General features: G+C 28.8%; 5 protein-coding genes across 9 annotated transcripts in view; 3 read left to right on the top strand and 2 right to left on the bottom strand.

Moving 5' to 3' along the window:
• LOC122632996 (sex-determining region Y protein-like) overlaps positions 1–3,928 on the top strand; it is a 7,813-nt gene extending 3,885 nt beyond the window's left edge. For both annotated transcript variants that reach the window (XM_043820385.1, XM_043820384.1), the window contains 3 exons: positions 2,070–2,247; positions 2,376–2,463; positions 2,546–3,928. In XM_043820385.1, the coding sequence (XP_043676320.1) occupies positions 2,070–2,247; positions 2,376–2,463; positions 2,546–3,382 (1,103 nt within the window). In that variant the 3' untranslated portion in view covers positions 3,383–3,928. The remainder of the gene's footprint in view (positions 1–2,069; positions 2,248–2,375; positions 2,464–2,545) is intronic.
• Positions 3,929–5,382: 1,454 nt separating this feature from the next.
• On the bottom strand, positions 5,383–8,415 carry LOC122632995 (85/88 kDa calcium-independent phospholipase A2). 2 transcript variants are annotated; one of them, XM_043820382.1, is made up of 4 exons: positions 8,328–8,415; positions 7,820–8,123; positions 7,635–7,725; positions 5,383–7,516 (listed from the first exon to the last, which is right to left on the bottom strand). In XM_043820382.1, exons 2-4 carry the CDS (start codon positions 8,044–8,046, stop codon positions 5,456–5,458), a joined length of 2,379 nt encoding a protein of 792 aa, XP_043676317.1. In that variant the 5' UTR covers positions 8,047–8,123; positions 8,328–8,415; the 3' UTR covers positions 5,383–5,455. The 2 variants fall into 2 exon arrangements, with proteins under 2 accessions (XP_043676317.1, XP_043676316.1); XM_043820381.1 differs by lacking the exon at positions 8,328–8,415 and having other exon boundaries at positions 7,820–8,209.
• A 98-nt stretch (positions 8,416–8,513) lies between these two features.
• On the top strand, positions 8,514–14,069 carry LOC122633002 (regulation of nuclear pre-mRNA domain-containing protein 1B). Its single transcript, XM_043820399.1, has 5 exons — positions 8,514–8,775; positions 9,517–9,815; positions 9,895–10,029; positions 10,488–10,763; positions 10,895–14,069. The coding sequence occupies exons 1-5, from the start codon at positions 8,625–8,627 to the stop codon at positions 11,042–11,044; spliced, it is 1,011 nt and encodes a 336-aa protein (XP_043676334.1). The 5' UTR covers positions 8,514–8,624; the 3' UTR covers positions 11,045–14,069.
• Positions 11,813–14,652, bottom strand: LOC122633006 (nuclear envelope phosphatase-regulatory subunit 1). 3 transcript variants are annotated; one of them, XM_043820410.1, is made up of 4 exons: positions 14,265–14,652; positions 14,122–14,193; positions 13,855–13,989; positions 11,813–13,791 (listed from the first exon to the last, which is right to left on the bottom strand). In XM_043820410.1, the coding sequence occupies exons 1-4, from the start codon at positions 14,320–14,322 to the stop codon at positions 13,634–13,636; spliced, it is 423 nt and encodes a 140-aa protein (XP_043676345.1). In that variant the 5' UTR covers positions 14,323–14,652; the 3' UTR covers positions 11,813–13,633. The 3 variants fall into 3 exon arrangements, with proteins under 3 accessions (XP_043676345.1, XP_043676348.1, XP_043676347.1); XM_043820413.1 differs by having other exon boundaries at positions 14,316–14,642; XM_043820412.1 differs by having other exon boundaries at positions 14,365–14,639.
• An 824-nt stretch (positions 14,653–15,476) lies between these two features.
• LOC122633005 (transmembrane protein 242) lies at positions 15,477–16,414 on the top strand. The gene is made up of 3 exons (XM_043820409.1): positions 15,477–15,631; positions 15,822–16,195; positions 16,308–16,414. Exons 1-3 carry the CDS (start codon positions 15,517–15,519, stop codon positions 16,311–16,313), a joined length of 495 nt encoding a protein of 164 aa, XP_043676344.1. The 5' UTR covers positions 15,477–15,516; the 3' UTR covers positions 16,314–16,414.
• The last annotated feature ends 9,979 nt before the right edge of the window (positions 16,415–26,393 follow it).

Here is a 26,393-nt window from a genome sequence, read left to right as displayed (position 1 = left end):
GAGTATGTAAGGGGATAAAGGTGGGGAATGATGGAGAGGGGTTTTGAAACGCACCATTGAAAATTTCGCCCGAAAGTTTTTCTATTCCTGTCGCTTCTTTCGGGGGTGCGAACCCCTTCCGCATTTCCTTGTAAAATATTCTCGTTGATCACCACGAGGCGGTTTTTAAAGAACGTATAACGTTTGCAAGGACCTCCAGCAAGCGTTTAAAAGAGCCGACAGAGGAACCGCCATCGGTGGACCGTAGCCTTACCGTAATTAGCTCCCACTGCTTCTCCAAATGTCTACAGCCCTGGTGACGATCCACCACGTGTATTTATTTCCTCTTTCTTTCTTTTCGTTCTCTAAACTATTTTCTTTTTTTCCTAATTATTCTCTATGACTCTATGATAATTAAGACAAGACTATGCACACACACACGTATACACGTAATACGTAATACACGTGTATATTTGTTTGCATTTTGTGTGTGTGTGTGTGTGTGTGTGTGTGTGTGTGTGTGAGAGATCAATTTACAGCTAAAATAATTTGTTATATAATTAATTAATTAATTAATTTTCATTGAATTGTTTTATTGAAGATATTTAGATATTTAAATAATTCGTATGTAATAGAATAATTTTCTTGAAATCTTTTCCTTCTCTTTTACTTCGTCTTAACGATTTCCAAGCTCGTCATGAAGAACGAAACGGAAATTTAAGGGACGTAGAAACGAAAGGCAGAGATTTATATTACTCTACGTGGAAGAATGTAGTTCGAAAGAAGGAGAGGCGAGAGTTAGTTTTATGGCATGCGTTACATTAGTTGAAGCTCATTTCCCACGACGAGAAGAAGATATCGTCAAAAGAGAGAAAGAGAGAGGGGTAAAGTTTGTTTAATGAGGATGTACGTACCTCCCTGTCCCAACCACTACGTTTCAAAAGTTATATCTAATCTTATATATCGTACTTACTTATATATATCTATATATATATATATATATATATTTATATTTATATTTTATATACTTATATACTTACGTAGAAACGAAGGTTCAAAATGTTTCGCGAAAAACTTTAATTTTTTTTTAAAGCAAACTTTTAGTAAATCGACATAGATAAAAATTCGATATTAGATCGAAAGGCTTCGAAGTATAATAATAATAATAATCATAATAATAATAATAATAACAATTAGTATGATAAGGACCGATAAAGACCACCATGCTCGACAATTCTTAAGAGTAAAACTTTCGAGAGACATAAAACTGCTATCGCATTTCCGACGTCAAAGATATATATGGGTTAGTCGGTATATATTAAGATGAATATATATAGTATATAAGGATAAAGAAAAAGAAAAAGAAGAAAAAATGATAAATTTCACGTATTTCACATTGGGCATAAGAAACCAAGACGGAGAATATACAGATTTTTATCATTTTTATCTCGTTTAGCTCATTTACGATCTAATTCCGCAGGTGACAAGAAAAGAGGGAGACCGGGCTTCCGGTCCACCTTATATTTACAGAGCTAAGCAAAGCTTCTGGCTCTGTTCACTTCCTTTTTTCCATATGATTGCGACGATTTCTTTTCTTTCTTCTTTTCTTTTCTTTCGTGTTCTCTTTTACGTCGTGAAAAAAAAAGGAAAGAAAAATACAGTTATATTAAGAACGTAACTAAAAAATCACAAATTTTTTTAGAAATTTTTACGCCCCGATATGTGCGTCTATTACGTCCAATCATTTTCTACTCTTATTTATTCGCCTGTAGTGCAGGCAACACTCTTTACAACGTCGGTAATTTCGATCGCGAGCGCCATCTGTTGATCAATATTTTTTTTTTTAAGTGCCTCGCAATAGGCAACCCTCCCGTCACGTGTATAACAGAAAATCTTTTTATCTACATACAGGCATAAAGGTAACTTCGAAAACTTTCTTATCGACGTACGGTCGGTACGAGCGATTCTTTAATTATCGACAAGTATGAAGTGATGCCTAATTTCAGGCGTCGATATAATAATTATGAATAAACATTTTTTTAATTGTTTTTTTAAATCGAATAAAAAAAAATAATATCATTTTCGTTTAGGTTACGACTGGACGTTACTTCCAGTTACTTCCCGAGCCGGGAGTCGTAGGAGTGCACACGTGAAACGACCGATGAACGCGTTTATGGTTTGGGCACAAGCAGCAAGACGAAGATTGGCCGATCAGTATCCTCAATTGCATAATGCTGAATTATCGAAAACGTTGGGGAAATTATGGAGGTAATTATTTCCAAGGGCAATCGATTAGAAAGCAAAAAACGACAGGACGTACTTCTTCCTTTCTTTTTCTTCTTTTCTTTTCTCTTTCAATTTGTTTTTTTTTTTTTTTGTTTTTTCCTTTTCAATAGAATTTTAAGCGATGGCGAGAAGCAACCATTCATCGAGGAAGCTGAGAGACTTAGGAATGCTCATAAAAAACAACACCCACATTACAAGGTTTTCGAACTAATCGAATCAAATTATCAATTTACATGTTAATTTCAAAATCGAATTTCGATTAATCGATCAAATATTTCAGTATCAGCCACGACGTAGAAAACCAAAATCGGAGGAGCAATTGGTTAATCCGATAAATCGTGGATTATCGTCGGTTGTAACGCCGTTGGAAACGAACGTTCCAATTACGACAGATTGTAATTACGCTCGTTTATATACCGAGAACGATAATATAAAGATCTACGATAGACCAACGTATCAAGATACAAAAACAACTTACGATTTATCGAGAGGATCCTGGAGCATAAACGAAACGATCAAATATCCTATGGATCATCATTTGCATCATCATCATTTACATCATCACAATAATAATAATAATAATAATAGTAATAATAACAACAATAACAATAATAGCAATAGCAATAGCAATAGTAATAGTAATAATAATAATACCAGCAAAAATTATGATTCCACGAGCAAATACGACGTCAACATGAAAAATTTTAACGACGTTAAATGTCACGAAACGATGAAATATCATCACAATCATAATCATCATCATCACCATCATCATCAAGTTCCTTCTACGAACAAGTCTCACGAGATTGTCACTCTCGGTAAATATAACGAAACGATCTCGAAATATTCCGAATCGCCGGATGGAAAATCTTACGAGATACCGAAATATAACGATGTCAAAAGTTACAACGAAAGTTTTAAATATCCGAACGATATTATGACTACCAATGGGAAATCTTATGCCTGTATACACGGACAATATTATCCGAATATAACCGAAACGTACACGGTGCAAGAAGAAAATGATTATCAAGCTCAAACCATGACACCCCATACATTTTATCCATATATATCGGCGACCATGTCTCAGGCACCTTATTACATGGGTCCACGATAAATATCTATCTATCTCTATCTCTATCTCTCTCTCTTTCTGTCTCTTTTTTAGAAGCAATTCAAATTTTTTTTTTCTTTCTCGAAACCAAACTGAACGAAAACGATTTCGAAAACGTTTCGAAAATTTCATCCGTGTATGATAACGATTTAGAGAGAAGAAAAAAAGAAAAAACACTCAAAAAAAAGAAATATATATATATATAAGACGATTTGAAAATTTTATGATCGGAATATTGGTTTTAAAAATTCCCTATATAAAAATGATAAATCGTGTCCGTCATCGTGCTGTCATCGATAATCCAAAATGATTTTTCTTCGATCATTAGATCTATCATTGATATATTTATTCTTTATATTAACGATTTATTATTATTATTATTATTATTATTATTATTATTATTATTATTGTTATTATTAGTATAAAATATTTTTTTTTCTTTTTTTATTATCGTGATTGACAAGTGGCGTGTTCGTTCTAGTCCCCCTAAATCCCTTCCCCTCTCTCTCTTATTTTTTAAACTTTTAGATCATCACAGACAACTAAATTATTATTATTATTATTATTATTATTATTATTATTATTATTATTATTATTATTATTATTATAATCAATAGAATAATAATCAATTCGTGATATGTGTATATATATATATATCATAGAAGGAAAAAGATGGATAATGGAAAACAGTTTAAAAAAATAAATAAATTCAACACCCTCGTTTTTTCCTTTCTAATAATCATACTTTCTTTATCTTCTTTATATTTCTTTATATTTCTTTATATTTCTTTATATTTCTTTAAATATCTTTATCTCTCTCTCTCTCTCTCTCTCTCTCTCTCTCTCTCTCTCTCTCTCTCTCTCTCTCTCTCTCTCTCTCTCTCTCTCTCTCTCTCTCTCTCTCTCACGCTCCCTCCTTCTTTCTCCCCCCTCTCTCTATCTCTCTCTTTCGTTTTATTCTTTTTGTTTTTTTTTGTTTTTTATTTTCCTTCTTTTTTTTCATTTTTTTTTTTTCATTTTCAATTTTCTGTATATATTCTATCCGCATGGATTTCCAATAAAATACACAATTCGTAAATATCATCTAATCGTGTTATTTTATAATCCCTGAAACATTTTCTACGAGACCTCTCAAACATTTCTACGTTTTCTACGTTTTATATTTATTTATGATATAATATAACGCACGAAAGATACAAAAGGATTAATATAAAAAATTAAATTATCTATCTATATACTAAGTGTGTAATAGAGAAAAAGAGAGATACACAATATATTTCTTTTTTTTTTCTTACCTCTCTTGGCTAATCAACCGTTCCTTTTTTTTTTCTTTTTTTCTTTTTTTGTAACGTAACGTAAACGAACTGTGCGTTAAAATGATATGATCGTAAAGTTCTCTCGAAAGGGGAAAAAAAAAGAAAAGAAAAGAAAGAAAGAAAGAAAGAAAGAAAGAAAAAAATTAATGAAAGTATGTAAGATCTATCTTTTTTTTTTCTCTTTCTTTTTTGTTTTTGTTTTTTTTTTTTGTTTTTTTCTTTTAAATAAATTACATTTTCCAAGATCTTGATAATGCACGAACTATTTAAACGATTAATCTCAATGGTTGTACCGGAGATATTTTTAATAAACGAATATTCGAGATAATAAAATTCAAGAAATATCTTTCCGAGTGAATATTCCAAGTGAAAAAAAAAAAAAAAAAAGAAAAGAAAAAACAAATATCGTTAGATACATATTATAATTCGTATGCAATTGATATAAAAAAAAAAAAAAAAGAAAAAGAAATAAATAAATAAACCAATTCGATCAAAGCAACGATATTTTCACCAATGTGTGTATATATATATATATATATATATATATATATATATATATATACATATATATACATATATATATATATATATATATATATATATGAAACAAACCAAATAAAAAATAAATAAATAGATAAAATAAAAATAAAAATGTACGCTTCCATAAATATATTAAGCGCGTTAATATATAAACGATGCAAAAAAAGAAAAGAAAAGAAAGAAAGAGAAAAAAATAAGCTCCCGGACCCTGAATAAAAATCTACGCGTCTCGATTAATAACAGCAGCTAATTCCTGAACTTGATTTCTATTGGCATGCATAAAGACCTTAGCCGTCCATATCATGTCCGCCAATATTTCATCTTTCTTCTCATCCATGGCTACTTCCATTGTTAATTGCGGACTAAATCTATAATACGGTACACCTATCATAGAACACCAGGTTCTAGCACGATCAACGACCCTTCCATCGCTAGCAGTAGCTTGATCTACGAGTAAAGATCCTAAAGCAGTAATACCCATGGCTACTTTAGCTGTGTCCCATAAACCTTCCGGTCTAAATACATCTATATCGGTTAATGGTTCGACCGGTATCAAACCGGTACCCAAAGAAACAACCAATGACAATGGTACGACTTCGGATTCTCGTCTAACTGCTTTCAAGGCCAAATTATATTCGTGTATCTCAGTAATGGCGTCCAATGTCGGATTATTAGCAATAAGTCCACCATCGAGGAATCTACCAAAAGCACGAAAATACGAGGGAGCAGCGCCAGTTGCACGTGCAGCCTTCCATAATAATTGTTCCGAGGGTGATAACGTAGCTTTGAAATCTGTATTCCTTGGGACGTCTAATAATTCACTAGGTGACTCGTAATTACGAAAAAGATGTAGATCTACAGGTTTGCGATCGGCCAATACACCTGTTATCATTAATTTAGGTCTGTCTATGTCAGCCATTACTGTTTCCGGGCCTAAACAATCTTTCAATATATTCTCTAAACCTTCACTGTTGTACGGCCTGAAACCTACGAAAGCGTCTTCCTTAATACGGAAATACAAAGCTTGACATTCCTTCAATGATTTTCCCGATGCCAAACCAAGAGCTAAGATTCCACCGGTCGACGTACCAGCAACCCAATCGAAACATTCTATCACTGGTTTCTTCAAGATCGACTCGATTTCTAACAAGGTTTGTATCAATACCAAGCCACGTATTCCACCACCGTCGAGACACAACAATCTTCCACCTTTCATCTTCCTTCTTCCCAATGATGCCATTGTTTCCATACCCGATACGTGTAACATTTGATCCAAGGTAGTACGTGGAACGGATCTTGGCACTTCGTTCGGTATAATCCCGTTGTAATTCTCATTGTATTTACATCCTAAATTACAGTCCTTCATGTCGGATGGACAACGTTGAGCACCAACGGCATGCAAGATGTAAAGTATCTTCTGGCCATCGCTGTTATTAAGATTAACCATGTGTCTTGGTGTTTCCGACTTCCAATTTCTTGCATTGATGTCAGCTCCAAACCCAACGAGAACTTGCACCACAGCTATTGTGCCCGAAGAGACCGCCAAATGCAATGGAGTATTACCGTCTTGATCGACTTTGTTCACGGAAGCCATGTGACTCAACAAAGCCACCACGCAATCCAAACGTTTTCTTATTACCATAACGTGCAAAGCTGTACGTCCTTGGAAATTGACAGCATCTATATCCACATGGTGCTCGATCAAAGCATTCACAACCGGTCTACTGTGAGACCAATGCAAGGGCGTACCACCGAATCTCATATCTTCCGAATAAAGTACGTTAGGTTTATTATGTAAAAAGTCGCCTACGTATCCTGGACTAGAAGGTTGTCCATCTGATGGTGGAATATTAACGTCTGCTCCAATTAACAAGAGAGCTTTCACGCATTCGGGTTCGTCGTTCATACAAGCGATATGTAACGGAGTATAACCGTCATTATTTCGACTATTCAAACTATTGGATAAACCTTTGATCGTTAAAATAATATCTTTGGTTGACGTAGCTGCGTAATGATACACCGTGTTTCCTTGCTTATCCGTATGTTCCAACGAACTATTAGCAGCTTTGAGCATTTGCACGGTTCGTAAATTTTTTGTTTGTACTGCTACCTGTAACGGCGATACTCCTGTGTCTAAGTCGCTGCTATTCAATTGACTATTTACCACCGTATTTTTAAATGCCTCGTAGAGTGCAAAATGAGCAGCTAAATGCGCCAACGTCCATGTCGGATGTTCTACTAGAGTGTCGCATAATCTCTGTATCTTGCTTACATTGCTCATCTTTAAAAAAAATTATAATATCATTTATATTTTAATAGGATTACAATCGTTGTTGTTAAAAAGCATTTCTTTTCTTTTTTCTTTTTTATATATATATATATATATATGTAATATATACCTCGCGTGATATTTGAACTAAAACAGGAACTTTATCTTTGTATATCAAGAAACGTGTTTCACCATCTATCATATCGTCCGTTCGATACAAGCTACAAAAAGACAAGGATATAAAATTTATTATTATACTATCTGAACGAAAATATAGAACGAATCATAATAATAATAATAATAGTAATAATATACCTATAAGCTTGATCCAACGTTTCTGTGCAGGGTCTATGAAGTATGATCTCATATTTATTCTCAATACCCTTATCCCCAGGTCTATACAACACAATACCATCCTCTCGACAATGAATAAGCCGATTACTATATTGATCGGTTTTGACAGTTAAAACTATATTAGGTGGAGGAACCGTAAAAACAATATTCCGTAACACATTATTAGCGATCGTACCGAGCCAAGTCATGATATTTCTTTTCTTTTTTTTTCTAACTTCGATCTCCAAGTCGAGATCCGTTTAAATTTTATATCATCGGTTTAACCCTTAAATCGTTACGTAAGTTGATTTAATCATGATAAAATAATGATGCAATGCACGGTAAAGTACCGATATTAAATTGTCAACTCGTTCGACTAACCTCGCAAAAATGAGAAAAGTCAACCGTAACATTCGTCACAGCTGATACATTAGTTGATACAGTGATGCCAACATATGTCTTTGTTTTTAAAACACAAAATCATACAAACCTTATAGCAATAATCTTTAACTCAATATACAAAATTTTTTTGAAGGAACGTTAATCTATTGGTCAATGCGTGTCACCATAGATATAACAATAATAAGAATGTCTAATCTTAATTGTCGCTTAACGCCATCTATGTAAGTAAAATCAAAGATGTCGCTACTATCTTCAAGGCCATTAAAATAAGAAGAAGAATCGAAAAGAAGTATTCGTCACCGTTCGGTACAAGAATACATGCATACAAAAGCCTTAGAAGAGTTTTCTTACATTTTTCGTTGACGAAAGTGTCATCTAAAGAAAGATGACAGGTTTTACAGAAAGTGCTCTTGTCAAGAGACTAATGGATTTAAATCCTTCACAACAAAGCATCCAAACACTTTCACTTTGGTTAATACATCACAGAAAACATCACCCGACCATCGTAAAAGTCTGGTTCAGGGAGATGTGCAAAGGTATGTTACCGTTAGGTTTTTTTTTTCTTCCTCCCCTCTTCACTTATTAAAAATATTGCAACGTTTAATTGCAATAAATATGTACAATACATTGTCAATATTAATTATAAATACTCTTTAAAACGTGTTAACAATTAATACTGCCGATCGATGATTTTTAGGTTAGAAAATAAAATTCCTGTTTCACGCACGTAATCATTGAGGAATTTTTTCAAACATCTAATTAACACTTCTTGTGCATTTTTCTTTTTTTTCTTTTTCTTTTCTTGGTTTCTCTTACATATTCTTTTTTTTTTCCTTTTTTTTTTTTACTTTTCTCTTTCTTTTCTTTTTTCTCTCTCTTTTTAATTCGTTTTTTTCTTTCTCCATTAAATCATCAGTTATAGATTGATTTCGTGTAATTCTGATAGATCCATTTTTAAATATCCATAATTTCTTCTTCGATTATGTCAAATAGAAATTGGATATAAGGAAAAAAAATTTTGATGAAGTATATTTTTTGTTTCTTATATTGTTAAATAATTTGTTTATTATCACGCATTTATCTTATCATTTAAAATTGTTGCTTTTATTTTGAAAATATAATTGTATGATTTAATTCTATGATATTAACGTTTCATTATTTATATATATATATATATATATAAAATTATAAAAAAATTGTCTTTCTTAATAGTACTTCGCTTTTGAAGAATTTTCTTTGATATCCTAAAATATTTTTAAACTTATACATCTTTCCAGTGAAGGACAATCGTAAGTTAATGTTTATGTATTTGGCAAATGATGTTATCCAGAATAGTAAAAAGAAAGGTCCAGAATTTGGCAAAGAATTTGAAACAGTATTACCAAAAGCGTTTGAACATATGAAAGGATTTGATGAGAAAACAAGGGAAAGATTAAATAGGCTATTACAAATTTGGGAAGAGAGAGGTGTTTATGATAAAACTCAAATAGCGGAATTCAAAGCAGCTTTCTTGGACACTATTAAAGACCCGGGTACTCCACCGCCGAAAAAGAAACCAAAAATTGATCTAGAAAAGGTAACGACGAATTATGTACACTATTATTATAGAAATTATTTGAAAGATATATCACATTGTACTTTGTTATATTTTTTAGAAGGAAAGAAAGGAGAGGAAGAAATCAGAGACTGAAGTTGAAGTAGATGGTACCAAAGAACTTCACGTGACGTTAAGTCCGCGTACTCCAGCTGGTGATCCACCAGAAACAGAGGAACTAATCAAAGCTTTAATGGTTAATGTTAATTTTCAAAGAAATAATCGTGCGGAATATGTATCATCGCTAATAAACTATTATATTCATAGAAAAATACATGTTGAGTCCATAAGATACATTAAATGCATGCATTCATTTTCATATTCTCTCTAATGTGATATTATTATTCACATTACAATATATCCAAATCCAATGATAAATAATCGTGCAAGTTTCCAAACTATACATATATATTTACCTTCTTTATTTCTTTATTGTTCCTTTCTGCCTTATTTCAAGATAGAAATGATCTATTCTATTGTAAAAGTTAAACTTTCAGTTTGCTTAATCATGAATATCAAATATGTGTGTATGTCCTATTATTTATATCCGCAAAAATTTTATATTTTTAGTTGAACGTAGTTCGTACTACGTATATACTTCCAAAAGGAAAGACTCGGAAGGCATATACTAATAAAAGGCCTTCTATATTTCAGGATTTAGAAAATACAGCATCGTCGGATGCTGGTGTTAGAGAACGTATCGCATCCTTACCACCAGAAGTTTCAGAAGTATCGCTTTTGGCAAATCTTGCAGACAGATCTGCAGCTGATCAATTGAGCATAGCTGTTAATGAAGCTGCGGCTTTGTTAGCTGATTATAACGGAAGATTGCAGGCAGAAATGGAAGATAGAAGAAGATTATTAACTATGCTTAGAGATTACACATTAGCACAAAGACAATTACTTCAACAGGCACAATCAACACTGGAGGTATATTTCTTCTTATTTTTTTTTTAATTTATATATAAAAAAAAAAGAATTATATTGAAAAATAAGTTTTGCTAATTTCTTTGATCTATCGATCTATTTATCCGTGTTTTTTCTTTTTTTTTTCTCTTTAGGATTACAAAGAAAAATTAAAGAAAGTCTGTGCAGTTAGATCAGAAGTGAAATCGCATATTTCTAATTTACCAGATTTGACACAATTACCAGATGTAACAGGAGGCCTTGCTCCACTTCCTTCAGCTGGTGACTTATTTTCTATGCATTAGTCTAATACTTGATGATGAAGCATGACCATTGCAAGAATTTTCGATTCTCATTTAAATTTTATGCAGTACAAATGTATAATCATTTTAAGCTGGCTTCATCAATTGTGATAGAAAGGAATCGCATATGACATTTTATTTTCAAAAAATATAACACACAATAAAAGCTATTAATAACTCATCGATTTAAAAAAAAAAAAAAAAGGAAAAAAAAAGAGAAAAAAAATAAGAAAGAAAGAAATAAGAAGGAGAAGAAAGAAAGAAGATTTATAAATTAGATACTTTACAGATATAAATCTCCGATAAACTGTTATTATCAAATAATGCACGACAAAAAAAAATACAATGAAACTTGAAATGAAAAATTTATTGCTACGTTAAAAAAGTATTAGTTGTTAAACTGTTGCGCTGTAGTTTTCTCAATTGTTTTCTTTACGGTAATGGATTAATGTCTTCTCTCATTAAATTTTATTTACGGTAAGATAATTTTTAGTGATCTGGCAAATTTTCTAGATTAATTTATTGTGAAATATAACCATATTGTACCATTAATTTTAAATTTTAGATTATATATGTACAAAATAATAGTGGTGTTTATTTTTCTTCTTTTTTTTTCCTTTCCTTTTTTTTTTTAAGGAAAATAAAACTTTTCATTGAAACAGTTCTTCCAACGTATTCACTTTGTATTAATCCACTCATATGTACAAAATATTTTTTGACTTCTCAAAGACGTGCCAGATTACTATAAATTTTCTTGATACCTATGAAAAATTAACAAAAAACTTTTATTTATTACAAATAAGCACTTGTAGATACATATATTACGTCTTAAAAATAAATTGTTCCTCCATCATGATATATTTGAAGCATATACTTTTATTTTATATTGTAAAACGATTCCATTCTCTCTCTCTCTCTCTCTCTCGTAATAAAATACGAATTCATTTCATTAAGATCAAAATTGTAGAATCAATGCAGATTTATATATATGATTATACATCATATGTCAAATTATACTTTACTATGATTACATCAAATGGATCTAAAGTGACACAAAATTTTCAATGATTGACACACCTTTACGCTTGTGCATACGTTCTAATTTATGTTATCGATTGAATTTTTTTCAGTTATATTCATTTCACGTTTAGTTGAAACTCAATGATTCAATACTGTTTAATGTAATAGTATTGTATCATTTGTCATGTTACAATGTAACATGTAATATTTTAAGAGGCAAAATGCATGATTGTGTAACGCGAAGACTGTAATAATTATCAAGAAAATTAATATGAATAAATGTTTTGAACGTTACCGCGCGTGTTGAGTTGATTAATAATTAAATTAAAAAAAGTTTGTACCATTGTACTGTGAAAAATTAAGGAACAAGAGATATATTCAATAAAAAAATATTTGTTGATAAGTTTTATTTTATCAAATTTGTAAAGTTAGCTTTTTATACAAACTATAGGAATATACGAAACAAAGGTTCTTCGGATTAAATGTTTCAATAACACTTACGATTTTGATATTGTAAAGAAGTATTATATATTTCTATTATCAATTATAGCGATGAATTCTTTCTGCATTTTTCTAAATCATTTGACAATATACTTTTATTTATAGTTAATGAAGATAATTATCTCACAATAAACAGACTCATTTATTCTTACCTAAAATATGGAAGAACATAAAGACTATTACACACGTTTAGAACATTAAGGAAAAATGTCTTTATATTAAAGTTATATAAGGAAATATAGTACGTTGATGTAAGTGATAATTGTTAGATATTTTTTATAGATTATTTGCAGTAGAAATTAAACACTTAATTGTCTAATGCTACGATTTTAAATTTTATATACAATATGTACATAAAAAAGAAATAACTACAGTCAATCATGTTCTCAGTTACAATCTCACAAAGATACTTTTTAAATATTTATATCGAATCAAACAATCATATGATAAGTAATATCAACCAAACATAATTTTTCTTAAAAATTAATAAATACAACAAACGTCGTCATATGTACATAAATTTTTTAGGTCACAAAATCAACAACAACAACAAAAAAATAATAATAATAATGTAATTTCAAATATTTTTGACAGTTAATGAAGTCTGTGATATTCTGTAATAATACAGAATTTATTAAATGGTCAATTTTTTTAGAGTGTTCAGAATGAATGTATGACTTAGACAATACTTCTTTTTTTTTTCTCCAATCATGGTAGCAAAAATATACGTTTGTCTGCTTCTTAGATAATTTCGCAAAAAACCTATTATCTTATACATATTATGTAATGACAAAGTATTTCGACATAAAAAAGTATCAAATCTAACATTTGATCATACGCAATCTAATATACCAATCCTAAAGAGCTTAATTTGGTACTATCTGTTTTATATTACGAAAAAAAATAAAAATAAAAAAAAAAAAATTAAAAAATGAACGAATTATAAATAATATATTCATTCTTATATAAAAATATGTTTGACATATACATTCCTTTTGGACACCCTATTTAGCAATCCAGGCATTTGCAAAGATCGTACGACTTAATATATACACTGTACATATCGCCTTTTCATGTCTCATGAGGATGCGTAGGTCTTTTAGGCTTAAGAATAAGCTTTCCTGTATCATCGCAACTCATGTTAAAATCTCCTAATACGCTTCTTGCTCTTTGGGTTATGATACTAGGTGCTATAACACGCCTATGTACTCCCATCATGAATAATATTACTAAAAATTTGAAACAAAACATTAGCAAAGTTGTCTTTCGTGTTATTGAACTTTTTTACCTACCTAATATGATACTAGCAGTCGTAAAGAATGGATGATTGCACAAACTTTGAGTAAAAGAAACTGCCGATGTATTTGGATCTGTTAACCAATGCCAAGCACCAACTGCGGTGCAAACTGAGATAAAACCTAACAACACTGTAATCACATAAGTGTCGTTTAACGTCGATTAATCAACTTGTCGTATAAATCCTTTTCCAATATTCTTAATACAAAAAGAAAAAAAAAGAGATAATAATAAATACACAGAACAAAGTTAACAAAACGTACTCCTCCATCGTAGAGTAGCCGGTTGTAAACTTGCAATAACCTCAGTGAGACGTCTCTCAAACGCCTTTAAATCTGAAAATTAATCGACGTATAATCGTAAATGCAGTTATTATAATTCAAACAAGTCGCACATCATCTCATACATTCTTGAGATTCTTCATAAAAATTTTTTTTATCCTTCACTTTAACGATACCTCGCATATTTCACATTACTGTCTTGTTAACGTTAATATTTATCTTTACCTTCGCACACAGTTTGATCTAAAGACATTTCCGTTTACTGCAGCACAATACACATTTGTTCGTTCGTAGCCAGGGATACCAGAAACAGTTTTGGAAACTTACCAAATAATGCTTAACAAAAGATACTAAAATATTAATGACATTATCTGAACGTTTTTGTTTTTTCTTCTACTTCTTTCTCTTTGTTTTTTTTATTTATTAAAATTAGAAATAATTATAACGAAAACAGAGAAAATTATAAAAGAAAAATGAGATAAAAGTGAAAACCATATAAACACACTTATGTAAAAGTTGACACTTAAGGTTATTCACTTTCGTACGAAGCGTATGCGATTCCAGCGACGCGTATGGACAAAATATGAACTACAAACTCAAGCGGGAAACTGTTCCCATTATGAATTTATTGTTCGGTATATAAACTCGTGTAGATTCTCGTTCACGCGTAACCTAACAATCGAGTTAAAGTGTGTGATAGAAATTTGCCATAAAAAAACAATTTTGTCGAATATTTTCTAAAAAAAAAAAAATAATAATAATAATTATATTATTTTATACAACACAAGTATATTTCTAAATAAAATAACGCTGAGAATTTTACTTCATAAATAGTATAAAAACGAATTTGAGTTTTATTTTTTATAAAAATAATATATTATATATAAATATATCATTTTTGACAAAAATAATCGACAAAATTGTGTTTTTAGTTACAAATTTATATATTTTGGTGATTAAATAAAATCTAATAGTTGCAATCGAATAGTTGTCGCTTAAAAAATAAAATAAAGTCGAATTAAAATTAGTGTCAGTTTTCAATGCGTTTCTTTAAGAAATTATTTTAGAATTCTATTTGATCTACAATGTTTATTTATTGAAGTTTGATTAATAATGTGAAACTTAAGTACTTTAACGTTTGGTTAGAATAAAAAAAAGAAAAAAAAATGCAACCATTCGCTCGGTAATATTTGCATTGTATAATCAAAATTTAAATTTCGATATATTGATTCTAAATAACATTATGAATTATTTGACATCCGGTGTGTGTATATATATATATATATACCGCATCAAAGCGACATCTGGCAGAATTTAAACTGAACTTTTTGTTTTTGTGCAAAATGAATTCAATGACGAATTGGAACAGATTTAAAAATGGCCGCTCAATCTGAAGATATGTTTTCACATGAGACCGATACGATAGAACAATCAAAGAAAGAAGTAAAAACATATATTAAAGGTATCGAGAAAGAAAAAGAAAAATTTTACGGTACGTTTAAGTCATTATTCTCTCTATCAATAAATTTCAAACAATTTTTATATAAATATAATCATATTGCTAAATCATATAAAATCATTTTTAATTTTTGTGTTTTGTAATTAATAAAAAGACTCTTATTGAGATCTTTGAAAGTTCGTTAATATAAATATTCACGTATATTATTATTTTAAAAGTGCAGCAGCAATTTTCTTAAGCACCGTCACTGGCCTGTCTGCTTTTATCGGCTTTGGTACAACACTTGCCTCGGTAAGAAAGAAAGATCCAAAATACTTTGACAAAGGATTAACCGGATCTAGAAGGCTCCAAGAAACAGGCACATTGTTAGCCTTCAGAGCACTCTGTTGGGGTACATTCTATGCCGTAACAGGATGCGGTCTTCTGTTTTATGGTATCTGGAAGATCTCTGGTGCAAAAAATGCTGAAGAATTTAGATATAAAATGGGATCGCTTTTACCAAAGATTCCTAAAAATAATCCTCCACAAAGTAGAGTAGAATTCGAAGGTTTGACCGATCTTCTTACGTATATTGCCGAAGATTGGGGTAAAAAAAAGGTATGGATAATGTAATATATACACTTACATACAAAATTTAAAAAAGAAGAAAAAACGAAAAAAAATTATTGATTTATAGTAACTACCAATTATCTATATTTTTTCTTCACAGGACTGAAAGATACTCTTGTGTACTCATTCATCAAGCTGAAGTTTATGAATTTGTAATGCAAACGCATCTTTCATCGTTAGAAAAATAATAATTTGTATAAAGTAATAATGTATTATAAAGATTATGCCCAAACTCTGTACAAATGTTAAGTACGTTAATCGATAACTTGAATACAATATATTTTTTATCAAAACGTAATTTTATATAATTATAAAAAAAAAAAAGAAAGAAAGAAGAAGAAGAAGAAGAAGAAATAACTAATCATTTGGAAATTAATATGAGTAGAACGAAAAAACATGGAGCTACATAATACCATGTAGAATTTTATGAAATATCAACAAGATATACAAAATGATAAAAGAAAAAGATCATGCTCTTTGACTAATACGTGATAATTTTGTTTGACAAATGTACGGAGAAAGCGATCAGTAATTTCTAAACGTATATTTATCGTATCATACGTCCGATGACCTCGTATTCGTGTATTCGTATACCGAGTAGTATACTGTGCCACTTAGTGTCAGAAATTTTCTAATTGACACTTACCTCGATACATAAGTTACATATATATATATATATATATATATATATATATATATATATATCGAGTAAAGACATATAATTAACAAAACATTTTCTTTATTTATTTCTCTTTAAAGTAAAAACTTTTAAAATATACAAACGTCACTTTCTTTTTTCTTTCTTTCTTTTTTTTCTTTCTTTCTTTCTCCCTCGTAAAACATTGCCATTATATAAAGTAGAACAAAAATTTGTAAGCTCGTAATTGTAAAATTTGAAGAAGAGAAACGATAATGCAAAAAAAAAAAAAGAAAAAAAATAATAAATAAATTAGCGAATAGAAAGTCACGAAAAAGAATAAAATTGATTTTTGAAATAACTTAGAAACTTTCGTTCCTAATAGTTGCCATATACTACTCGGTTACGTGTACATATACGTAAAAATTCAAGACTAACTAAGAACTCTAAAGTCGATCAATCTAACGCGCACAATACATATATACACACGCAAGCGCTCTCTTTCTCTCTCTCTTCTTTCTATCTTCCTTTTAGTATCTTATGTGGTGTGTGTTAACGTTCATGAATGGCTTCGGTTTACTCCAAGTAGACGATGCGATTAACTGCTGCTAAACGCATTACACGACGCATCGGCTCAGACGGATCACAATAAACGCTTTGAGTTCTTTCCTAGTGTGAATACGTATATATGTTAATAGATTTCAATGGTCTTTAGTTGACATAATATACTATAAAAATTTTCATTTGAATATAAGGACAGTTTTTAAAAAATAATACAAATTATTTCAATTATGCTCTTTCACTCATATATGCAAAAAATAGTTATTTGAAAAGTGCAATTTTTATATTCGACTTCGCGTACAGACATACACAGAGGTCATATATATAAATTTTATCTCTCTCTTTTCCTTTCTTTTTTTTTCTCTTAGACATAACGATAATATAAAATAAATCGATAAAGCTCGAGAGATTCATGAGCGAGAGCTTAGATAGTTTCTAATAGATTTGTTATAAAAAAATATGTGGATCTTTTCTATTATCTATGTCTTTTCATTATTTTGATAATCTGCATAATATATAATATATTTATCTACATAAATTGATGTGTGTGTGTGTGTGTGTGTGTGTTGTACTCTTCATTTTTAATAAAAAATATTAAAAATTATCGACACACTAATTATTAGATCCTAGATAATGGCTGGTACAAATAAAAAATTCAAATATATTAACAAATTTTTGTTTAATTCTTTTTCTTCTTATCACACACACACACACACACACACACACACACACACACGAGCGCGCGCGTTTTGTTTGTCTTTCAGACTATGTCACCCGATTAACAATTTTTTTTTATCTTTTCTTTTTTTTTTTTCCTTTTTGTTCTTATAAATAATCAAAGATTATAATGTTTTTCTTTATTATCAAACTACGTTATCAATTTTCTCTTTGATGTTTCTTCACATCTCAAATTAAAAGCATTAAAAATTATATTTAATTTGAATGTATGTCAACTTTGACTTTTTTGTCTAATTATTATACTTCCGTATTTGTATATTAATTATTCCTGTTTATTTCTAACTTTTTAACGAAGATTAAAAATTTTCTATCTTATAAATATAACTAGATTTCTACGTAAATATTAAAGATTATTCTATTACGCAAACATCGTATGATCTTAACATTATCAAGAGTCTAATGATGACAATAATAATAATAATTATTATTATTATTATTATTACAATTTTATATATAATAAAATACATGTAATTATTGAATTATTAAAAGCGTTTAGAAAAATGAAAGAACGATTAAAATATATTAAAAATACATTGTCGTTTTAATTTATACATGTGCATGTATAAATTTACGTAATAACGACAATAATATTAAAGGATATAACGTAACTTACGAAATGTATGAAAATGAAATCTTATAAACTTATTATCATTTGCGTCATCTTTTTTTTCTGTATATATGTGTGAATGTATCCGCATATATGCGCCTATATTTTATTTCAGTATTCATATACATAAAGTTATACAGTAATTTGACATACAAATGACATCACTATTTAAAATACTTGCAGAGGTCATTTTTATTGAAAACAATAGTAACTCATTTCGAATTGAATACTTTACAATTAAAAGAAGTTTATTAAAATGTTAATATCGATTATTCTTAATTCAATTGTTCTTAATTTTTTTTTTCTCATTTTTCTTACTTGAAAAATATATAGATGCATTATATCCCCTCTTTTTCACTTTCTCCGAAATATTTATATTTTCTATAACGATATTAAAATTCATTTAATTCAAAGTTCGATGAAATGCAATAAATCGAATTCAATCTCGTACAAATCTTCAATTGTCTCTTTCATTTTCTACATTTATATTCCTCAAAAATTATCAAGAATAAGAATTATAAGAAATTAAAGTTAATGATTTTGAAATGAATAGAAAAAAAAAAACAATTGTTTAATTTTTGCACGTATTAAATTTTGTTCAGATTCAAAATTAAATACAATTATAAGTTAAATGTTTTTAAATTAATATCTAAGTAAAAAAAAAAAAAAAAAAAGAAAAAAAAAAGACAATTTAGATGATTTCACAATCCTAAATGAATTTTTAATTCGTAAATTTATTTATAAAAATTTTAAATCGATTTGATAGTTTTACAAGCGATGTTCATTCAATTGAAATATTTTATTATAGGATTGTATTCAATAAGAAAAAAAGAAAAAAAGAAAAAAATTGCAACCAACAGAAATAATGAAGTTAATAATAATAAAATTGATAAACATCTTGATTATTTCAAAACAAAAAAGATGTTTTTTTTGTTTGGACATTATCATATCCATTCGTCCAATTTCCCATGAAAATTTATGCTTGTGGAATAAGCGTACAAGGTAAATGGAAAAATTATTATTTCCGTGAATATTTCATCGTCAATATGTGCATAATAAAAATTAACATTAAATCTTACATATGCAAAAGTCAAAATCAATTAACATATATTTTAAAATCGTAAGAACAAACACGTACTTATACGTCTTATTTATACTGCGTATTTGCCACAAAGTTAAATACTGAGAAAAAATTTTTTTTTGTGTAAAAACGTAAAAACTTTTAATATTTATACATATATACATACGTAGATGCATAAATTTACACAGACACATCTCAATTATATACGTGACTACGTGACATAGTCGAACAATAAAGTAATTTAATCGAATCTTTATTGACGTCATTGTATTTTTACGTTTCAACGAGTTAACCATTGAAATAACACATACATTTGAAATTTTTTTTTAAATAATAATAACAATAACAATATTATTCTTATTATCAATGTGATATAATAATCAAAATTTTTCGAATTAACACGGCAAATTTTTTATTTCTTTACCTATATATATATATATATATATATACACATATTTTTTTTTTATATAAGGAAATTCTTTCATTTAGTTGGGCATTAAAAATAATTGATTTCTTTCTTTTATTTTTCGTGGTCGTAGTTTCATTTTTCCATCGTTCCAACGTAATTATTTTCATGATAAAAATTGTTTCTGTAAAGAGAAATAAAAAACGTTTCGTTAATTATCATTCCTTTACAATTTATATTATTTTTTTTCGATTTCTTTTTTTTTATGGGCAATCAATAGAATTCAATAGAAGTCTAATTAAACACACACACACATATATATGAATAATTGAATAAAAAAATTTATATACATATATATATATATATTATTATACTTGCAAACGCTATAGCGATCATAGCTAAAATGTTAAAAGTATTAATATGACAATTAAATAATCTTTTGGGATACCGACAGGTAAGAAAAGATTAAAATTAAAAAAAAAAAAAAAAATGGAAACTTACCTTTAATTACGACGAATGATCGACGTATTTTATTTCATTTATTAAGATTCTTTTTTTCTATAAAAAAATTCTAAAAAATTATTCTTTCTGTTGTCGCAGTTTTTTTCGATTTCTTTTTTCCTTACTTCTTTCATTTTTCGTAATACGTGAATTTACGACGACCTTGTAAGAAGAATGAATAAATTCTAAGTGACAGAATTATCGTCTTTACCATACTTTTTGTTTTATAATCGCACAGTAGACTTCAACATAAATTTATCCATGGACTTTATCGCTACCTTGTTATATACATATATATGTACACAAAAAGCATAATATTTTTTTTTTTTATAGATGTACTATGTTGATCATCGATTTTTTATTCAAATATTCGAAATTGTGAAAAGATTTTATGATCGAAATATGTATAAAAGCGATGAATCTTCTTTTATTTTCTTTTCTTTTTGTAGCCATTAATTAAAACTCACCTGCTATGTATACAGCAAGAGAACACAATAATGAATAATCATAGTCATTTTATATATTTCATATCATAATCATTTTATCAAATTGATTAAAAATTATTCATTCGAAGTTTTGTCTTCTTTTTTTTTTTTTTTTTTTTTTTTTTTTCTTTGACTGATTTATTTATTCACTTTAATCGACTTTATTAAAAGTCTAATTTATCTTTTTCTCACTCCGTAAAGATGAGAAAAATTAAGAGGAAGAAGAAATAAAACGAAAAAGAAAGAAAGACAAATTTATTTTTGTTATAAATGCCTTTTCTTCGTCGTCTACAAACAATTTGATTTTTTTTTTATTTTCCTCTTTTTTTTTCTCTTTAACAAACGAGTACGCGACTCGTCGTTCGATGCGATTTTTTTCTCTCTTTCTCTCTCACTCTCACATTGCATTATATACACCTATGATGTATTATATACATCTATGATATAATTATTTTTGTAAATTACGCGAGCTAATATAAAAGATTTAGATCTTTGCAAAACAAAACAAAAAAAAAAAAAGAGGAAGACGAGAAGAAAGAAATTAAAAAATTTTCAATATATATATATATATATATATATATATATATATATATATATCACACAACCTATAGGAAAAATATTTGTGCGATTGCGAACGAATTAGAAATAAAATTGAAATATTTCTAAATGGGTGCGAATGTGTGCGCGATCTACATAAAATGAAAAGGAAAAAAAAAAAAAAAGAGAGAGAGAGATCTTTATAATTTTAACTTTTTGTAGGGACAATTTTAAAATGGAAAAAAAAAAGAAAAAGAAAAAGAAGGAAACAAAGAACTCTTTATTATTAAATATTATTCAATGATATCTTTTTTTTCGTTAGAGAAAGAGAAAATTTTTTAGAAAAAAAGAAACAATACGAAAGAAAAAAAAAAGAAAAAGACATAAATCTTATTATCTATCAAAATATCAAATGAATAAATCGATCTGAAAATCTTGCGAAAATTGGACGATAAGAAAAAAGAAAAAAAAATATATACATATATATATGCACAAATCATTGGTACGTTTTATAATTAATTAAATTGAAAAGAAAGAGAAAGAAGGAAAAGAAAAAATATATATATAAAAAAAAAAAAAAGGAAAATGAAGAGGAAAAAAAAATTACAAACATTCCTTCAATTGCAGCAAAGATTCTTCCCTTTTTCCGTATATTCTTTTTCCTTTTTTTTTTTTTTTATTCCTAACTCACCCTGTATATAAATCTTTTTACAGCGAATACGTCAAAACGAAGCCCGTAGTTCTTTTATTTTACTTTTTTTTTTTTCTTCTTTTTTTTCCCATTGGGAGAGAAGCAACGACAATGAATGAAAATTAAACTTTCGTTTGATCTACGAAATCAAACGAAGAAAAGTCACGTAGTTATTTTAACTTGCGTATGCGGACGGACACGCACGCACGCACAAACACACAAAATACACACACACACACGCACTAACATACCATACACGCACAAAATTAAGTGCGCTATACGTCTTACGTTAAATATTCATGTCATAAATACAAATCTCTCCACGTGGTACTTTTTTAATGGGCCACATACATACACACATACATATATATATACATACATACGTACGTACATACTTATGTACATGAAACTTTTACTCCTTAGAACTTTCATTAATATTATCATAATAGTATTGACGTATCGATGATTAGTTCTCTTTGAACGAATTCTTATACCTCTTAAATATTTCGTTTATTTCTTTTTCCCTCCTCTTTCTCTCTTCGTAATTTTCTCGATGATTTATAAAGAATGACGCGCTTTGGCGAGAGAGAAAAAGAAAAACTAAAGGAAAAAATTGAAAAAATGAAAGTAAGAAAGAAAGAAGGATACCGAACGATACTTCCGTATATTTAACGAGATATTTAACAAAAAAAGAAAAAAGAAATGGAAAAGATAAAGTTCATATAATAAACGCTGCAATTATTTGATGAAAATCGACGAATTCAAAGTTGAGAACCGTCTATTTCCTTTCATCAAAGTATTGTGAACTTTGTCTTTTGTCTTTATCGTTCGTAACCATAGTGATAGTCAAATCGTTCCATGAAATGACCCCATTGAAAAAAAAGAGGGGAATGAAGGGAAGGAATAAGGGGGAGGTGGTAAAAAGGACTTGCTTACTGAGAATCATACATCTGTTATGTACCGAAACTCTTAACGCAAAAAAAAAAAAAAGAAAAAAGTAAAAAAAAAAGATAGAGGAAAAAAAGTCTTTGAAATGAATAATGACGACAACAATGACGACAATAATGACGATGACGAAAACGAAGATCAAAAAATACACTTAACGCGTGCGAATTTGTTCTCTATTTCTCCTAAATAGAAATTATTATTTTATTATCACTATTATTATTATTATTATTATTATTATTACTATTATTATTATTATTATCATCATCATCATTATTATTAATTATTACTGTTATTATTGTTGTTGTTGTTGTTGTTGTTGTTGTTATTATTATTATTATTACAGAATATTTGTATATAATCCCAAAACTCTTTGACAATGGACAATTAATTAATTGATTAATTAACAATTGGTATATTATTAACCGTACAATAGAAATGGCGGCCAGAGCGCAATCCGGCTCGATTATTTTTTTTTTCCTTTTTTCTTTTTGTATTTTTTTTTTTTTTTCATTTACACGTGTAACTTATTCGAATATTTATATTAAAATTAAAAAAGAAAAAAAAAAAAAAAACAAAGACCTAAACAAATTTAGGGACGGGGTTCGTTCCCTTCTTTTTCTCACGAATGCATCACAGCTCACTTCTTCTATTTTTTTTTTATTTCCTTTTTTTTTTTTTTTTAATTTTCTTTTCTCATACGCACATACACATTATTTTTTCTCTCTCTTTCGCACACGCATACGCAGGCAGACACGCACGTCTACACGCACTCTCTCTTTCTCTTTTTGAGCGGAAATTTCAAAAGAGTGCGCTCAATGCAGCATATTATTTATATTTCGAGGTAGTAGAAAAATAAAAATTAAAAGAAATATAAATTAAAAAAAAAAAAATATATATATATATAATTGTCCGACAAGTGTCGACGTGCAATGAAAAAAAAATTTAATCAGAAACAATGTAATACAATAAACATATACATATAATGTATTTAAGTAAAACGTTTATGAATACAAAGTTTGAAAAACAATACTTGATAAGCAGGGAAAAGATTTATTAAAGACAAAAAAAAAACAAAAAAAAAAAAAAAGAGAGAAATAATTGATGCTCATGAAAGTCAATAATTGAATAGTGCACGTCGAGAAACTTGTGAGAAACAATCGAATATACAATACATATTTATATAATGGAAATAGTATTAAAAAGAAAAAAAAAAAAAAAAAAAAGCAGAAAGAAAACAAAGAGAGAGGAAAGGTCGACATTAGAATGTACATAAATATTTTGAGGATAAACATACGTCATTTGTGTGTGTGTGTATGTATATATATATATATACACACACACGCACACTCACACGCTTCTTCAATAGTTACATAGATCGTTCAAAATCGTGGCTACGCCAATAGCAGTTCACTGTACACTTGTATATATATATATAATATATATATATATATATATATATATACATATATATATATATATAATATATATATATATACATATATATATATACACTTCTCTCTTTCTTACATACCCATATTCACAAAGAGAGAGAAAGAGAGAGAGAAAGAGAGAGAGAGAGAGAGAAGGAGAGATATACGTACATACATACATACATATACAGATAATATCCATTTGAACATTCTGCATCAAAATCTTATTTAGCACGTGCTATAAAATACTCGATGATGATGATCATCATCATTACACCACGAACAGCATCATGGCAGTATGAAAAGAAATAAGAACAGGACATTGGCGTAACCGATATTATTCTTGAAAATATATATTTAGAATGTAAATGTTAAATAAAAAAGTGGCATTTGACCGATTGTTTTTTTTCACACATTTCTTCTTATTCGATATATATATATATATATCTTCGATATCATATATATATATATATATATGAAATCAATACAAAGTATCAAGTACGAACTTCTTAAAGTTCGTGATATGTGAACTATGTTTACACATGTGTGTGTGAGTATGTGTGATTTCTTATCGTTTCTTAGGAATTTCGAAATCGAAAGCACGAGAGACATCAATGGAATACCAAAATGATTGATACTAATCGATCATTATTATATAACTTGATCAATAATATTGAATTGATCGAATCATTCAATAGTCGATTACAATGTCGACTCTGGTTTACTTGCTTGTTTGTTTGTTTTTCTTTTGTATTTATTCTTTCAATTTCCTTAAGAAAAGAAAACTTAAAGACAAGTAATATCGCAACAAACACGCTCACACACACACACACACACACAGATAAAAGGAATGACAAAATAAAAAGAAGGCAGTAATAAACATAGAAAAATGTTTATTGTTTGTTTCTAAATCCACGCGAATATGTATGTATATATGTACGTACTTACATAAGTATATACGTATACATATATTTAAGGCGCACGCATGCATTCATAATTATTATCGTTATCATGAACATCCAAACTCATATTTTCCGTTCCAACCATGTAGTTTCGATTAATAAATACGCGTACTTCTCCATTATTCATAAATATAAGCTAGTGTGACGACAAATATCGAGCGCAGCTCGTATATGACATCTCAATGCTAAGATATTCTCTCTCTCTCTCTCTCTCTCTTTCCCTCTCCATTCTCCTGTTCATTCCTCTCTCTCCCTTCCATTTACCTGACATTGAGAAAATTAACTTACGTTTTAGAAATTATTCGACGAACATCGCCGGTCTCCGTTCGTTTTCCTTACTTTTTTTTTTTCGCTAAATCAGCTATTTATTTTATTTATTTATTTTTTTTTTATTTTCTTTCTTACGTTTCCTCTTTCCTTCTTTCTGTGTCTGTTTCCACAAAAAAAAAAAAAAGAAAAAAAAAACTACCTAAGTGATCTAAGACACGTTTCGATCGATCACATTCAACATTAATTATCATTCTCATTTAGCACAACAAGTGCAACTCACATTCATATTCTCATTCTCACTCTCATTTTCTCTCTCTCTCTCTCTCTCTCTC

The sequence above is a fragment of the Vespula pensylvanica genome, chromosome 11 (assembly GCF_014466175.1).
Source record: "Vespula pensylvanica isolate Volc-1 chromosome 11, ASM1446617v1, whole genome shotgun sequence".
NCBI lineage: Eukaryota > Metazoa > Arthropoda > Insecta > Hymenoptera > Vespidae > Vespula > Vespula pensylvanica.
This window is presented reverse-complemented; position numbering and strand designations above follow the sequence as displayed.